Source organism: Phasianus colchicus, chromosome 6 (assembly GCF_987193195.1).
Source record: "Phasianus colchicus chromosome 6, bPhaCol1.hap1.1, whole genome shotgun sequence".
Classification (NCBI taxonomy): domain Eukaryota; kingdom Metazoa; phylum Chordata; class Aves; order Galliformes; family Phasianidae; genus Phasianus; species Phasianus colchicus.
The window spans coordinates 37,021,935-37,040,382 of record NC_143441.1 but is presented as its reverse complement, the minus strand read 5'-3'; the positions used below and the strand labels follow the sequence as shown (position 1 = coordinate 37,040,382).

At 38.5% G+C, this 18,448-nt stretch overlaps 1 protein-coding gene across 1 annotated transcript in view; it reads right to left on the bottom strand.

The window, feature by feature from the left end:
• The window catches only part of GPR158 (G protein-coupled receptor 158), a 179,766-nt gene that overhangs the window by 86,081 nt on the left and 75,237 nt on the right, over positions 1-18,448 (bottom strand). The window contains exon 4 of the mRNA XM_031614314.2: positions 15,691-15,908. Within this exon, the coding sequence (XP_031470174.1) occupies positions 15,691-15,908 (218 nt within the window). The remainder of the gene's footprint in view (positions 1-15,690; positions 15,909-18,448) is intronic.

Genomic DNA, 18,448 nt, shown 5'->3' with positions numbered 1-18,448 from the left:
CTGCTGACCATTTGCCTCTCAGTGTCTACTCAGAATTACATGACTGATGATTTAAAGTAGTTAAAAAGTTAAAAATATTCACAAAACCAAGATACGTTCCAGGTCACGAACAGCTCAGAGGTTAGTTATCACTCCTATGTGAGACGCAGGATTTGAGTGCAACTCTGCAACCCAGGCTGCTCAGTCATGCCAAGTGATGTCACACCACATGACGTAGCATGTTTCCTCTATAAATAAATTCAAGAGCTGCAATGAAACTGTCTTTGTAGGCTTCCCCTGGGAAGACAAGATCTAACAATGAGTCAAGGTTGCCCCATGGCAGATCCTTTCAGCTGGTCTATCAAGATACTGTGATGGAGAGGACACGGAGCCTGGGTCAAGAGCAGGGATAGCAAAGTCATGTTGCTAAGGTCTAAGCCAGTGAGAAGGGGGCCCTGCTGGGTTGGGGGGCAGTCCAAACACTGGGACAGTCAGAGATATTTTTCCTATTCACCATTCTGAATTAGAAAGACCAGGATTAAAGGCTGGCACATTACTTCTGTTCTCCTGTGAAGAAAACATAGCTGTGTTTCTGGAGCAGTTCTTTTACAGAAAGCTTTACTCACTGTTTATTACAAAAACAGAGCTGCTTTTTAGCTTTCTCATATATCTTTTTCTCATTAATAAAAACAAACCAAAAATGCTGTTACAGAAAGCAAACCATTCATCACAGTTTTGTGGTGTTCTGTGAAGCAATCAGGAGTGTAGTCCAGCTGAGACAGAAGGAGTAACTCACAGAAGTGAGAGTAACTCACAGAACCAATCAAAGCCAGCAGGACAGGGCTAAAACATGCTTTGAAAATTGAAGACTTGCACAGAAAAAGAACCATGAAAGAGAAAGAGCATCCTCAAGTGGAATATATTAGATTATTTTCATACACTTTTAGTAAAATAAAGGGTAAAATCCCAACACGTTATGGTAATATACAGAAGACCATGACAACTCAGTGCACAAAAAAATAACATGATTGAGGTTCAACTACTTCAATGGCATGCAGATGATTAGCATGTGGATCATTCTGATTCCATTATGAGTGTGACATCTATAACTTTATAGGCCATAGCGTGTTTCCCCAGAGTTCAGAACTGGACTCAGTAATCTAGGAGCAGTCCCACAGAACAGAGAAGAAGAACAAACTTTATTTTGCCTCCTGGCAATGCTTCTGCTTTCTGATATATGGTTTTCCTGAACTGTGATGAGAGCTCACCACTGGCTCGTATTCCACTGGAACTGCCTACTATTTTTCAGTCAGCCTACTTCTCAGGATAAAGACTTGGAGATAAACATATGAACATGCATTTCTTAAGAAAATGATAACAAGACAAGGCATAGATCACCACCAATCGCATTTCAAGACTAGGCTTCAGCAGTTTTTTCTAGCTGATTGCTGCTTCCAATCTTGGATCTGAAGGAGGTGGAACTGTATTATTTGAAGCAATAAAAATGGAGTTTCGTTCTCTGTTCCAAGTAGGATCTGCATCTGCCTCATGAAGAAACTGCCCAAAACAGAGGGAGGAAAACTCAGGTGGTAACTACAAAGGCTGGGGAGCAAGTACATATTCTAACTCATTGGAAACATCATTAGAGAGTAGCATGAAAGGCAGATTACATTTAGATCACAACACTTCAAACACAGTGTTTCAGTGCTACTGCACTTTTTGGTTTGCTCCCAAATCTTTCTCTAATGTAGGAAGTAACTATTCCTCAATTCCATGTACACTATTGCAAGCCTACCTCTTAACTTAGAAATTTACTGCAGATGGTGAAACTAATGAGCCGGTGGGTACCTCCTAGTTAGCACAGACCAGGCACTCCCAGCATTCCCTTCTTTCTCCCCTACCAATATGCTTTAGCAGACTACCTTTTCTTGAACAAAGCTGCAAAAAACATTATTTTTTTGGGCAAGGGCTGCTCTGTGCCTTTAAATTTGCTCAGTCTTCAGTCTATGTAGAGAATGTCAGTAATCTCTGAGATAAATAATAATTTCTTATCTCCAGATCTCAGAAAGTAACACAATTTCTACAGCAATTCACATTAGTAAAGTCCTTTGTGCCTCTTGGGTATTGCTAGAGGGTCATAAACAAATGCTTAACAATTATTGGCACAAGGGAAATTAAAAAACAAACAAACAAAAAAGCATAACTGGCCAAGTTACATCAAGTATCACAAAGCAAAAAGCTAAAATAATGGATAAAAAGGCATAAAAGATATTGCATTACAATTCTTGGCAGAATAAGTAATGCAGAAAATGCAGCAGACACAATTAGCACTGAATTTCTAAATGTCAGGGTACAAAGTCCGTCAACCAAAGTAAACAGGAAAGTAAACCATTGCTTTTTATTTCCTTTGTGATAAATTCAAGGAATGATTAGAACTGCTACTCAGCAAAAGGGAATTTTCAATTGCCTTAACAAGTCTCATTTCATTATAGCTGACTGTCTTATAAAATTCAAGGAACTCATTCACAAGTAACTGCAGAAAATGTTTTTCACTTCAAGGTAGAAATGGTTGCATCTCTTTTGAAAATTTCTTTGCAAAATATTCAGTGTGAAGTTCTGTGCCCTCAGCCTCTTTACATACTGACACTTTTTATGATAATTGTTCTCTTTGAGAAATAGTCTCCTAAATAGAATATGGATTGCAAATACAGTAAATATCACAGCAAAGGCCAAATTTCCAAAGATAGGACTACAGTTACATTTTTCCACTTAAGCTGTATTGGCAAGTTGTCAGAATCTTCTGGCATTTGCAGTTTTGTGCAATATTCCTAAATTAAATAAATACAATCCTCATGTTTTTTCACTACGCCTTAAAAAATACTTACGCAGAGGTCATTTTTTTTTCCTATTACTAGTTATAGCTGAACCCAAATAGAATATAATTATTAAATTTACTTTTTACTTGGAAGAAAAAAAAAAAAGAAGAAAAGCAAAAGGTCAAGCAGCCTCAATCAGAAACCAATTTCATTAAAAGTGCACTAGATGTCAGGCAACCAAGAAATCCCCAAATACTTTATTTTCCAATTCATATGGTCCTTGTTCCTTTCTGTTATATGAGTAATGAAATCCGCTATGATATATCATGATGAAGAGAAATTGTTCTGCATTTTGAAGCATAAAATCTGCTACATATAAGTGGCAGGACACCATCTACAGTACAGATAACTTGAGAAAGTATTATTCATTGGAAAATAACTTTTAAAGTGAAAATAATTAATGTCCCTGGGACATCTTTTTTATAAGACCAGGAATTCCTTCAGCTTAGATCAGCATCCCTTGGTCTCATCAAAGCATAATGAATCTGCAGAAAAAGGAAAATCAGTGAATAGGTAAATAATGTTCAAGTTCTGTTTCAGTTTATTCACATCCTTATTAGTAATTTAAAAGTTGAAAATGTAAGATAATGATCATCAAAGTCCTGGATCACTAAGTAGCCTGCATTAAATTAATTCAAAAATGAAGATAAAGGAAGACAAAATGACATCATGCTCTTTAAGAATACAATTTACATTAGTATTGATACTAATGTGACACATTGATACAGCAAGAGATCAATGGAATATATAAAAATCTGACAGATTAAAACTCTTCATTATACTAGCAGGAGGTAAGGCTCAGTCTGCATGTTCACCTAATTCAGTCTAGAAATAGCTTTGGAACACATAAATTGTGTTTCAGCTTTCTTACTCAACACGGCATTGCCTGTTACAGGAGATACTACCACAGCTCACTAAAAAGTCTGTATAAATTGTAGCTCAATCATGGGAAGAAATAGTTCATGGCAAATGACAGGAGAAAAAACACCCTGACTGCAAGGCTCGGAATTCTTAATATCTTTGAGGAAACAAACTGAGAATGATGTAATAAAAGTTAAAATAAACTTAACAGAGACAAAAAAAGCTCATTCACATGACTGAGAAGGCAAATGAACTGTAGATGAAGATTATACTAATTTCAAATTAAAAAAAAAAACCCTCACAATTCTGAAGGCTTTAAATCCATTGCCAGTTTATTTTATTCACTTTCCCTTTATGAGAACCAAATGACCAAACTTACAGCATATGACTTTGCAGACCTCCCAAATGGTGACATTTTTCATCTCTTCAAAATTTATTATAGTAAAAGACTTCTTACTAAAAAGCTGAGAGCAGGGGTTATATGTTTTCCTGAAAATAAAAGCACACTTACCCTTGAAGGAAAAATTGCTGCATGTATACAGGTGGGTTAGGGGTCCCTTCCAACCCAAGCCATTCTATAATTCTGTATAGTTTCATTATTCTTCCTACCACTGTGTGGCAGAAAGACTCAGCCTCAAGTCAGCCGTAAGTTACTGTAGGCTCTGCACAAGAAGGTAAGACTGTCTTTCACCACAACAGTGGAGTTTAGCTAACGGACAACAGATGGGAAAGGACAGATGGGAAGAACAATGGAACAACAAGACAACAGTGCTTATTGTAATGAGCAGCCAGTATTCCTTGCCTATCAGTGCTCCAATCATAGTACCATACTTTGTAAGCCCCTGAATCTGAACACGACATGTAGAGCAGCGGATGCTCTCATGAAGCCCCTGCCAGGCATGGGGAAAGCATGAGGGATAAAGGAGGAGTGTTTGAAAAATGTGGCAAGATGATGATGGAGGATGGTTTTGGCATTTCTGCATCAAATAAAGAGCATGAGTAGAGAGGGAAAAGCTCATGGGGGATCTTGAAAACAAAAAGCTCATGTACGCTGCCCACAGAGTTATACAGTGAGGAAAATGCAAAGCAGCAGGACAGAAACTTGGTTGTAGCATCATAATTACAGATAGAAGCAGGCCATGACTGCACTTGCCAAGGCCAATTGAAAGGACACTGCAGTAGCTAAGACACAAGAAAGCAAGCTGAGGCAAGTATCTGAGCTCTGTGGGCTGACAAAAGACACATACATACACAGGAACTCAGAAGGAGCTCAGTTAAGACCTAGACATAGCTGGAGGCAAAGTGAGTCCAGCAAAATGCTGGATAACAAGGGCGTTGCTATGGTAACTAAGGAAGTAATACGTGGGACATCTTTGAGGGAACTGGGAGGAAATCAAGGTTTCTTTTCAATTATCCTGATACTGATGAGAAGTTGTCGGAGGAAAACATAAAGATTTTATTCCAGATAGAGGGAAGGAGTAGGGGAAGCAGAAAGCAATCTGTCTGTGCTCACAGCACAAAGTCCTAAAGAAAAGACACTGCTTGAGATCTCTGAACATTCTGCTTTTACATAAAGTAATGACGAACAGAATAAAGAACAGGCATATGCTTCAGTCTGAATGATCTATGGTGGTTACAGTTAAGTATAGTCCCCAAAACCTCTGCCCTGTCTATCGGCCAAAGACACGGATGCTCAGGGAATCCCTTACAGAATCTTCTTCCAGAGACAAAAACCTCATGAAGTCTGTAATTGCCACTACTAAACTTTCAAGACTTGCAGGTTGAAAAGTTCCTCCACTACAAGACGGGCTCATACTTGCAGTAGTTCTTCTGAGCCTACACTTTGGTGGTTCTAACAAAAAGAAGTCCTAGCTCAGATAGAAGTCTGCTCTTGGAAAGGAGGCATGCCAGAGTCTTTGAACATATCACTAGGGACTTTGCTATTGCTACTGATTGAACAAGAAACGTTCACAGCAGCATATAACTCCAAGACAAATAGCAGGATAAATAAATAATGTCACAGTTACTCTGCTGACACAACAGGAAGGCTACTCCCAACAAATCCATAAATGTCTGTTCACAAGTCCAAATGAAATTTCAGGTAAATGCAACTACCCTGAAGTTATTCCATCAAAGAATCAGTGGCAAAAGCTTATCCTTGTGTAACAGTCCATCCAGTTTACTTAGCTTCCCTCTGAGGGACACATATGCAAGAGTCATCAAGAACTAAAGACAGATGAACAAAAGACCTAGCAATTTGCTCCGTTTAGTTTAATTTCTAGCTCCAAAACTGCTTTGGTGACATAATCTTATGATATAATTTTTGTTGTCGCTGGGAAATACATTCTGAAATCCAAGGATTCAATTACAGTTATTTTACATTTACTTTAAAAGTGAAATCACTACATAATACAATTAAACTTAGATTAGCATTCAAGGCTACTACAGCCTTGTCTCCCTCCCCATCTTCCCAGCCAGCACGCTGCTATGGTGCTTAACAGCTCCATTGACTTTAACAGTGGATATTGATGCTGCAGAGCTTTGTGGAACATTGGTGGAATGGAAAGCAACAAGGATTCTCAGACTGCAAGGTTCTGAACAGCAAGACATAAAGTCTAAGAAACTATAGGTCAGGGATCACTCAGAAAACCAAAGTGAAGCAAATGTATCATACTCTACTGCCAATTCCTGACATTTCAAAGGCAGCATACTGCCCTATAATCTTTCCATGCTTTCTGGATGGCCCTGAGATGTACTATTCACCTTGCGGAGACAAAAACTGGCTTAATATGAAGATATAAAGAGAAGATTGTGGGTTTAGGATCATTATAGCTTTTTTTTTAAATAAAAATTATTTTTTAAGATCTACCTTGTCCGTTAGAGTAGACCCTGCCTGCAGTGACAGGACAAAGGGCAACAGGCAAAAAGTGCAACACAGGAAGCTCTGTACAAACATGAGAAAGAAGTTATTTACTGTGAGGATGACAAAGCACCAGAATACACTGCCCAGAGAGCTTGTGGAGTCTCCTTCTCTGGAAATACTCAAAACCTACCTGGATGCACTCCTGAACTGCCTGGACATGTTCCTACTGTAAGGAACCTGCTTTAGCAAGGGGTTGGACTTCACAATCCCCAAAGGTCCCTTCCAACCCCTGCAATTCTGTGATTTTGTGGTGAGCACTGCTCTTCTCATTATCTTTTCCTTAGGATAAAGAATTGAAAACAATCAATACTTTTTATATAAAGATCTTCATTTTCTTCACGTGCCACTGTGACCTGGAGCCTTCTGTGCATGAAGTGGAAATAGGTGCATTTTTCTATTCACAACCACTTAATTCCCTTAAACCATGTATTAGAATGCAAATAGATACAGATGTGAAACCTTTGTCCTTTTGAAGTGAATGACACAACACTCGACAAACAGGGCATGGCAAGCGCTGCAGCCGTGCCTGCCAACATGCACTTGTCTTTGGGAGCTCCAGCAGGCAGTACATCATTTCTGATTTTCAACACAGGCTAACACAGGCTAGCAGCCTGCACGCTTATCTTTTCAATATGGCATTCTGCAATTATTTATGTGAGAGTTAAAAAAGGTACAGCATCCTTACAGGCATATCTTAACTACGCAGAAAAATAGGAAAGGACATTTTATGATTTCTGTTTTATGAATAAAGGATATGAGAATTCCACTAAAAGCCATAGCTATTCTGAAAACAACATCATCAATACCTTTAAAGCTGAATACTTCAAGACTACAATAAACTTGCCTGAGAAATCACAAGAAAGTAGGTATTCACTTGAGAATGTGATAAAGAAAGGCTGCATAAAGCACTGCACAGAGCCTGTATGTGCTAAGAACTGTCAGGTATGCCCACCAGCACAGTATGCAAAGGCAGCTGTTCCAACTGCCAAACATCTTTTTCCCTCTATCAAGTTTCCACTTGAGCGGGAATGTCAGAAATTGTTGTCTAGGGAGAAAAAAGCAGAATGTGCACCAAAGATGAAAGGCATCCAAGCAAAAGCACATCAAGATGCCACTGTAGAGTTAAAAAAGAGGAAGGATTGGTTGATTTACATTAGAGAAAAAGGTATGTTTGCAAAGCCAGCATGCTTTAAATATTTAAAGATGTATCACACATCAATAGCTTGTGATTATCTCACTCTGAATTACTGCATCCTATCATAATTGCAGTAAGGGGGAAAAGAAATTCCTGATTTCTCAGGAAGGGGAATTACAGCATTCATTTATATGTTCTCTTTCCATCTATGTGGCATTTCATGCATTGTTTAAAAGGGCATTGTTTAAGGCCTATCTACATTGTTTTTAAATCATACTTAGCAGAACATTTAAATGAATTTACACCGGAGGAAGAATAGGAATAAGAAAGCAGTAACATGAAATCTGGTCCTCCTGAACTCCAATCACTGGAAATCTGTATTCAACAAAGAATAAAAACAACTTAATGGACAGTCAGTTGCTGTTATTTGCCACAGCTCCCTCAAGTGAGATAAAATTTTTGAAGCTTGTTGATTATTACCTATGTGGTCTTGTTAACTGCAAGTTTTCATTTGATCAGCACTCCAGCCATGCTACGCATTTTTTTTCTCCTACCATTAGAAGTACTTTTTAAAAATTTTTTCTTTGAGTCCACATAAATGGGAAACAAGAAATAATACAATAAAAAGTGGTTTAATTATAAATTTCTACTATTTGGGAGGGAACATGGTTTTAAATGGGGCAGAGTCCTTCATTTCAGTGTGATCACAGAATCACAGAATGGCCAGGGTTGGAAGCTACCTCAAGGATCATGAATCTCCAACCCCCCTGCCACACGCAGGGCCAACAACCTCCACATTTAATGCTAGACCAGGCTGCCCAGGGCCCCATCCAATCTAGCCTTGAACACCTCCAGGGACGGGAACAAGCCCAGCTCCCTCAGCCTGTCTTCGTAAGGGAGGTGCTCCAGTCCCCTCATCATCTTCGTGGCCCTCCTCTGGACCCTCTCCAATAGCTGACTGTCTTTCTTGTACTGGAGGCTCCACACTTGGACGCGGTATTCCAGATGGGGCCTCACAAGAGCAGAGTAGAGGGGGAACAATCACCTCCCTGTCCCTGCTGGCCACCCCTCTTTTGATGGAGCCCAGGATCCCATTTGCCTTCTGAGCCGCAAGGGCACACCGCTGGCTCATGTTAAGTTTTTCACCTATCAAGACCCCCAGGTCCTTCTCCACAGGGCTGCTCTTAAGGACCACTCCTTCCAATCTGTATGGATGCCTGGGATTGTCCTTTATCATGAATGCCACATAACAGTATCATTCCAAACCGCTGTTTTGAATAATCTCTTCTAAACAATTCTATGTTATTTTTAAGATCCAAAACTAATCTTTCCAAAGGTGCTGGCTGCAGCAATTTTAATACACTGGATTTATACCCACTTTCATGTTAGGAATGTAGAAAGAACAGAACTAGAAAAGGTTTCCTCCCGAATGCCCACAGTTCCCCTATCCACACAGAAACCAGCAGCACAGCAGCAAATGGCAAGGACAGATTATGGCAGCTTGTCTTCAGTGCATCTTCTCCGAGGCCTTTCATACTGATCTGATTGAGAGTTGGCAGCAAAGACCCACTGTGAGCCAAGTGCAACATTCTCAGCTCTCCTTCATGCCCAGGGCTGAAGCAGCAGTTACTCTGTGCCACTCCAGGACTGAGGTCAGCCTCTCTCTGTTCTCTTTGCCAGTAGAGGTTCTTACCAGTTTTAAAGGCAATGATGATTCCTCACAACAGCTGTATTCTACCTCATAGCCCCGTGTTTGAGTGGACATGCCACTACGCACAGGTCAGTTATTTTCTTTCAGATACTTCTTTCAGATACTTTTCAAAAGTTTGAAGAAGTTTCAACAGTTTGACAGCTGATGAACACTTTTTCTTCTTTGTCTAGTCCAGTACTTTTGGAAGAACTTGATTATGAGGTAGCTGGCTTCCTCTCCAAGGCTTTAGTAGATCATTAGCCCTTGAAATCCTACTCGAACATTGAAATAGAAGAATTTCTTAAGCATTTTGTTTCTTCCTTGTGCTGCCTAGCCCTGCTGCCCTCACAGTGCATTTAATCAGTACTGCAGGTAGTCAGTCCCTTTTTGAGCTCCCCGCTGGTTCACATAGCTCTTCTCACATTGATGAATTTTCCTATTCTGTTGATAATTTTTCTTTTAAAATCACTGTTCAGCTTCTCAGTTTTGAGAATTTTTGTTTTAACATTAGCAATTTCTATCCTTGCCTATCCAGCTACTTTTTAGGTTAGCCTTATGCATTTTGGACCTAATTTTAATAGCAATCTTCACATTATCCAATCAGTAACAACAGCATAGCACACAACATTTACTACTGCTCAACTTGAGTTGCTTTGTTTATTAGTTGTTAAAACTTGGCGAATGTTTTGTACCTCTGTACACAGCCACGTAGATCTGAGTCCACAAAGCTGAAATGTTCTGCAAGATCCCCTCAGACAGTCTATCAAAGCCTTTTGAAAATCAAAGAAATAAGGGGAGCCTGTTAGCTTATACACTCCTCTCCAATTGCTAGCACACTTTTCTAATCTATCCAGAGTACTGAAAGCCTCAGTTAAGCCTGTTCCTTGTTCTGCATCCACTGTCGCTTTATGTCTCTTGGTATCATATTGCAGACTCCTCAATGTCTCCCCAGCTGTGGTATTCAGCAAGATCATCCTGTTGGGGCACTCAGATAACAGTCCAATGTTCCCACTGTTGAGGAAAAATCTCTTTCTCCCATGCTCCACTGCACAAATCCCTCAGTGTCATTAAGCTGCTGTTGTCAGGTGCCACCAGCGTTTCTGATGGGATTTGATCAGTCTTCATCTCCTGGGAGTTTTTCAGCCTCTTACAGCTTGTGTTAATGTCATAATCAGGCTCTTCAGCTTTCACTACTGTTTGCCATTGTGGTTGTCTAGAATAGTTAAAGATTTTTCTAAAGTGATCTGCATATTTGCTTTCCTTTCTGTATTAGCTGTGAATGTTATCCTCATTTTTGGCTTTGTTTGGCACATTTCTTCCATTTACTCCCCTGCTGAAATGCTTTGTCTTTTCCCACTATAGCAGCAGCATCTGCTTTCTCTCTTATATTTTTCATGTTTCTCTGTCTTTCACAACAATATGCTTTTCATTAGTGGTTTAGTTTCTGCTATTCCCTTTGTGCCTTCATTCATTTTTTTCTTTTTTTCTTTTTGGTTTTTTTTTTAGCACTTTGGAGTTCTCCCTCTTGGTTTTTCTCTCTCTGCAAAGGGATACATTTTCTACTTGTTCTTTTCTCCATTTATGAGTCTTGCAGTTTAGTAACATTGCTGCTGAGCTAATCTCAGTGCTGCTGAGTCACTTTCACCCGTGTTTGAAAAGCCTCAAATGAATTCCTTAGCACCAATCTGAGTTTTCTCCCAGTTTCTTCCTGTAGCTCCATTTTGTACTGTTTGCCAGTTCTGGCTAACACTTCAAGTCACTAATTTCATTATAGGTTGGCAATACAAGATTTTGGTCGGTGCTGCCAGTGATAGCTTGCCATAACTATGGCTTGGACAAGTGCCTTAAATCTTAATTTGTCCATTGTCTACTTTGTTTTGCCATCTACCAAATGCAACCATGCATAGTTTATTTGTGTAACTACAATGATTTCAAGATTAGAAATGAAGTCTAACTTGATGACTCTTTTTTTGACAAAAAAATGGCTTTCTGACTCAGAGTGCAGTGTCCCATCTCAGGGCATGGTTTGTACTGCATTACTAAATACAGAGAACAGCAGAGGGTCCTTCCTGCTCCATCCTCCTATTTACAACAATAAGCAGTATGGATTTCCGGAACCAGATGTTTCACCAAACCCACTGTGATTAAATAACCAACACGATTCCTGCTAAACTCTTTTTGGATTGATTTCTACTTTGGAGTCCATTATACTCTGTGCCAGTGGGTGACATAAAGCAATTATAAATTGTGTAAAATGTCCACTTTACCTTTTTTAACCATTTGAAAGATCTGTTGAACTCCCTGTAGTTATATCTTAGACAGAACAGTGACTATATGCGTACACGTCACCATCTCACCACCTTAAATGGTCCTATACCACATCTGCTGCACTGTTTTTTCCTCTGTCCTCTCTCATACTTACAAGTGCAGCTCACCAAGCCCCTTGAGATCATCATTTTTAAGAACTTTTGTCAATGGACCTGGGAAAAGTACTCTCATCCTCAGTAATGATCCACCTTCACAGAGTAACAAATACATTCATAAGGAAATCACACTCTCACAGAAGTCTACATCCCACACTTACTCATGAATCTAATAGCTCTGTTCTTTATTAACATTTCTATTAATTTCTCAGTGTGCAAGTTGGACCTACTGATCTGTAGCTCTTGCCATCATTACTGGCAGTCACTATAAGTGCAGATGTCACATTTCCTATCTTCCATTCCTCCTCTACTACTATTACTGTATGCAGTGGCTTATTCCACAGTAAATATTTCAGTAGTTTTGTAGAGAAGTTTTTTTGGAAGTCTAAGGAGAACTACTGCGTGACCTACAGCAGAGTACTAGCTTTAGCAGGCAGATTGGACTTGATGGTCTCTTGAGGTTCCCTTCCAACCCCTGCAGTTCTGTGATTCTGTGACAATTCAGAAAATCTTTAAGAAGACTCTGAAGTTCTTCCAGCACTGGCTGACTTCTAGAAGCCGGTCATCATCATGCTGATTTATACCATTCATTTTGTCAAGATCCTCCAGTCACGGAATCACTTTGATTATAGATCATAATTTTTACACCCTCAGTCACTAATAAAGATCATGTCAGAATGAAAAGTGTATCTTCATATTCTATTAATAATGCTTTGGAAGTAATTGTTGAAATCATCTCTGTTCTCAGTGCTGTGATCTTTGGCAGTGGAACAACAGATCTTTTACCAAAAGCTGATCCTTTAGTAACTGTTTTAGACCTAGCATATATTCCACGCTCTTGATGAAACAAAGTTGATCCACAGCAGTTTCCGCTATGAGTACCTTTCAGTCTTCATACGTGTGAACACTATGATCTGAGTAGTTGAGGAATTTCTTCTCTTTTCTGAAATACTTCTAACCTGCATCTGCTCTTCCAGATATGTCAATTCCTCCACTGCAATCTGAACAGTCCTTGTGGACTTTTTCTACTCTTTCTGTGTATTGTGAATTGCAGCTGCCAGGAATGGTTTTTCCCAACCGGCTTTTTGCTGCTAAACTTAAACTTAGCTTTTTCAAATGAACATTTACCACAAACTCCCATGAAGTACAAGCATTGGGTAATGTTCTCTTTTGCATACTTTTACTGGAGTGGTAAACTGGTTGGTTTCCCTTTTTACTGACCATATTTAACTGATTGACTGCTATACAAAAACACAACATATCTTCACCCAATTCATTACAGCACTGGGGGTCAATTTAGTATTTTTAAATTCTGATCACTCTCTTTTGCAGTTTTAAAGATTTTGAATATTATTTCCTAATATGATAGCACTGTATAGTTCTTATATTAAAAATACCTTCTTCTAATTATTTAAATATTACAGTGCTACCTATCTAAATATTGTGAGAGATAACTGCCTTTCTGTCACCCACCCAGCACATGAGCTGTTTAACATAGTAATTCAATCACATATAGATACACGAACCTAATTATGGTTTGTTCCACTAACAGATGGAAGTTCTCAAAATGCACATACTTTGAATACTTCAATAGCTGTTCTTTCATGACTTTTCTCTCTTGGTAAAGAATACACAGTTACCACTGTTCATGCCAATTTTCTGTCATTATCAAATGCAACCAGCAGTTTTCTTATGTAAATACTTATTGTTCTCAGTATATTTGCCCTTGATAAAGGCTACCCATTTCATGTTAATCACATAATATTTTTTTTCTTTTTAAAATCATGCTGTACCAACAAGATAAAGAACATAAAAGGAATCCAAGAGAAAAAAAACCTCAGATGACTGACATGAAAAGCACTGGAACATCTATTTTTCAGTCTCTATTTCTTGAAAACATTGATCATGCAAGAAAAGACTTTTAATCATCATATTACTTTTTGTCTTCTTTTTCTTTGTCTTTTCTTTGTGAGATACCCATTTAGAGCAAAGTCAACTCTCTTTGAAGATAGCACAATAATAATTGAATCCATCTCTGTCCAACTGCATGAAATGCAATGTCTCAGTGACATTACTTTTCTTTCTGGGGAAAAACAATAATGAATATTCCGTTTTATGCCTGATTCACATGTTCAAATGTCATGATAAATCTTTCAAGGTAACAGGTATTCTGGAAAAAAAAAAAAAAGTAGGCTTATGTTTTTTTATAGCTACTGAAAAGGTCTTTAGAAACAAGGAAAGGTGTGTATATGCTTCTTGGTTTACATTGGTACTAAATGTTCAGAGATACTGTCTGGTTCTTTACTCATATCTTACTTTGGAGGAATGGCTGATTGCCACAAAACTATAAATGTACCTTTCTTAATCAGTAGATTTTGTGAAATAGAAGATTTCTGTGTGCTTAATAAATATTTACTCTTTAAAGCAGTGAACATACGCAGGAAACCACATTTAAATATTCACCTGAAAGAGCAAGAACATGTCTAATTTCATTCATAAACTTCTTATAAAGCAATCAATACATCATTGAGAAAAGAAATCAAGGCAAACTTACAGGAGCTGAAAATGAAGTAATCTACTGTTTTCAGTTTGCGGAACTAGAGAGAAAAGTCTTACTCACAAGGAACACTTCTTTCTTCATGATGTTTATTCTACACAGCCAATAAAACCAAGTAACATTACGAGGACTAAAATGTCTTAGAATTGGAAAGAAATTCTTCTACTAAGTTAACATTAGACAACTAAATAACTACCTACAAAACACTTTTCATAATGAAAAGCTTTATAAATACAGTTAAGTCAATAATTTGAATCATTTGATGCAACTTCATTAAATGCAAAGACTATCAGAATCAGAGAAAAGAGCAGAAAAGAAAAAAAGAATGTCACTGTTCATTCTATGATTTCCTGCCAGGATATTAAAGTCTTTCAAAATGAACCACACATTTGTAACACAGACAGTGTAGGATTAGGAAGACTGTGGGATCAAGTGTTCCAAAAACCAAAATGGAAATGCTTATCTAGTTTTTGGAAAATGGATGCTATTATTTTCAACAATACAGCATATTGTGTGCACACCTACGTCTTCCAAATGTAGGTAGTGAACATGTGCCAGCTTCCATTCATTTCTTCTTAGTAAATTGAAAGTTTCATAAAATATTCTGCATTTACTGAGGCAACAGTGAGATTGCATGAGATATTACTATACATATATTTTGAGTGAGGTAAAAGCAGAAAGTTCATTAGACCAGTAGATACTACATAAGTGTATCAACTGTAACAACAGTTTACAGATTCTCGTTAATATATCTATGCTCTAGAAAAAAAAAAAACACTACACAATCAAGCTTAAATTCCCTTAGACCTAGAATTATTTAGAGATTTCTCTTGGAAGATATTACCGTGCAGCTAGTGTCACAAATGTATTGAAACCAGACATCCTTCCCAGCAGTGGTAAAACAGCCAGACACTTTCAGCATCCAAATCCCATGTACCTCCTTGGTACTTGCATTATTGGTCTGACTTTCCAAAATGACTTCAAACATGATAGGTTTCCTTGATATTTACTGACCATCTATAAACATATGGAGAGGTCATTGGGAGACAACTGCTCAGCATTTTTTCAAAAACTACATTTAGTTTCCTCCATGCTTGCAGCAAAGCAGCATCTCATCTTCTGAAAAATAGCTGTAATCCTTACTCAAGAAGTTGACTGTCCTCCAAATGAGAAGCTGTACACCTAACATAAATGAGCCTGTACCACACAGTGAGCAGGAAGATTAAAGCAAAACAAGGCTGCTTACCTTTGCCTTGCGAAAATGGTAGACTACCAGCATGCTTATGAAGTCCAGCAGCATACAGAGCGTTTGGAATGAGATGATAGCAAGCCGTAAATACTTGTCCTCCTGTGCATAGCAGGGAGTATCATCTTTACAATTAGAACATCCTTCCCTGCAGGGCAGGCAGGTGTAGACTTCCTCTGACAAGTCCCCTCCAGAAAAGCGATTATCTGCATCCTTTCCTGAAAAAACGTAGTGGGGAAGGGGAAGCAACTTTAATTGTACAGCATGGGCAGCTCATTCATACAGGATCAAAACAGTTCTCTGCTTACTCCCCTTGCCTCCCTGTTCTCCTCTTTCATTAAAGCAATAAAGTAGTTTGCCAGGGCTGCTTTTGTCATTTCACCTCCTTTGTCACATTCAGGAAATACAGATCAATTCAGACAGGGGAAAAAGTGGATTTATTAAATACATTCCCATTGCATTTCAGATGGGCAAAATTTGCAAAGGACATTCTTTGAAGGATACTTCTGAATGGGAAAAAATTACATCAGAAATTTAGGAACAAGGACACAATTTTACACAGATCCATTAACTACCTAATGTTTACAGTACAAGCTCTGATCCTATTTGAGATTGTTTCTGAATTTCATAAAGACACTCTCTAGTGAAATAATTAGCTTCAAATCAAACAAAACCCCTCTTAATTAATATTTATTCAGCAAACTGATGTACGATTGCACTATTCTGTGCCCAGATCAAAACCAGCATATTTACACTATATAAATGTATAAATGCGTAATTTTCCACAGTTCACAGAAACACACTAGAAAACCTCGAAACCCAACTGGAAATTTAATATCCTGTCTGTGAAAATCAATTGCTCCTGAGCTGACATCTGACCCATCAAAGCACACCCACCAACAGAGCATACAGGAGCAATCCTGCTCTTCCTGATCTGTAAAAACTTGCCTGTAAAACCCTACATGACTGCTTACACTACAGGAAACTGGTAGAAGAAAAGGGTGAAGGAAAGGGGAGAAAAACAAAATAATGTTAAATAAGAAAGCAAGCAGAATTTGCTGAAAATTCTTAATATAAACAAGACAAGTTTTGGAGCTTCAAAAAATGTGGCTTAGAGAATCAGAGAATACGGCTGAAAACAAATAAATGGTGTTCTAGAAACCATGATAGTTCCTCTTGTTTTGCACAAGGCTAGAGAATTGTTCCAACATTTTTTATTAAAACTTTCCTCCTCCAGCAGTGCAGGCAGTAAATCTCAAATTATCTAGTCTTAATTCAAGGGACAGAATATTTCAGTGACATTTCACATATGCACATCGGTGTATGAAACTTTCTTCAGACTCCTAACTTCAAACATTTGAAATTGAAGGATATCTACAAGGGTAATTACTTCTTCTTTTCTCAAATGTATGTATGAATGTGCAGGAACACACATCTTCTGTCAGGCAAAGCTTCAGAAGGACACAAAGCAACCATATACCCCAGTCTGCCTGTTTGGTGTGCTGTTCCAGCAGCTCTCTTCTCCTTGCATTTAGAGGAAGATTCCTTTCTTGCAAATCCTGCAGCGAGAACAGGCCTGATATTTATTTTTATGAAGACAGTGGATTTCTCTTTGGAGAAGCTGAACTGGAAAGCTCTCCTGGGACTGGGGACATAGCATTGTTAGACACATTAAGTTCCAAACTCAGACACAAGAGGTGTACAAGCACCTTTTTCTGAGCAGATTCCATATTCAATAAAGCATGTGCTGAGGGGAATCTCTGCAATACGTTGGCAAAGTATTGTTAAAGAATGCAACTTTAGTTTGAATAAAGCACCACAGTTCTACTAAGGATATTCCAATGCAAAAGTGATTAACCTGTGAGGCAGAGTACTAAGTGCTTTGGAGGTGACTGCTACGAAAATGTTAAAGTGTATGTATTCACAAATTAATCTGCTCTACCTATACTAATACTGCTGCCTCAAAGTGAGCCATTAGGACAAAGTGCATAATCATGTACTCAAGCAATTACAAGTTAATGCAACTTGTATAATTTTTCACATATCTTCTTCTAAAATCAGTTTCTGATAAGATTGAGTCACAAACCCTATGTGAATATGGCTTGAAAATCTGTTATGGTCATAAACTTTATGTTCTTTATTTCTTATAAGTTCAACCTTGAAATCTGATCAAAAAAGACTCTAGAAATACAGCAATAACTCCGTGCTCTGTTAGTACCAAGGGTCCTCATTAACCAATTCAGCACAAAAGAGAGCGGTTTTACATATTTTGGCACTGCCAGTTCTGTAGCCCAAACTCAGCTTTGGAAGGAAAACGGCTCTCCTACCTGACTTCCTCTTTGGTAAAAGAATGGTACAAATTTCAACCCCTGCTCCATACACAGTTCTGGATTCTGCAGCCTGAGATGTGCAACCTCCTGGGGAGCAGCAAAACTGTACTCTTTAAGTTAGAAAAGCAGAATCTTTCCTACTGAGGACACTGTTTATGCAACATTGCATCTGAGTGTTCAGGTATCCAGCTGAGTTTGCTGAGGAGGCAGACGAGCAATCTTTGAAGCCTGCCCGCTGAGCAAACTGCATAGCCTGTCAAACATCCCCGCAAAGCCATTTTGTACTGCTGTCTTTCAGGCTCAGCCTAAACACTCATCTGGACCTAAAGAAAACCTTGTTTAAAACTTAAAACTCTGTCACTTCAGGCACAATGTACAACTGCAGTTAAACATATTTTGTTGCAGAATCCCAGCATCACTGAGGAATG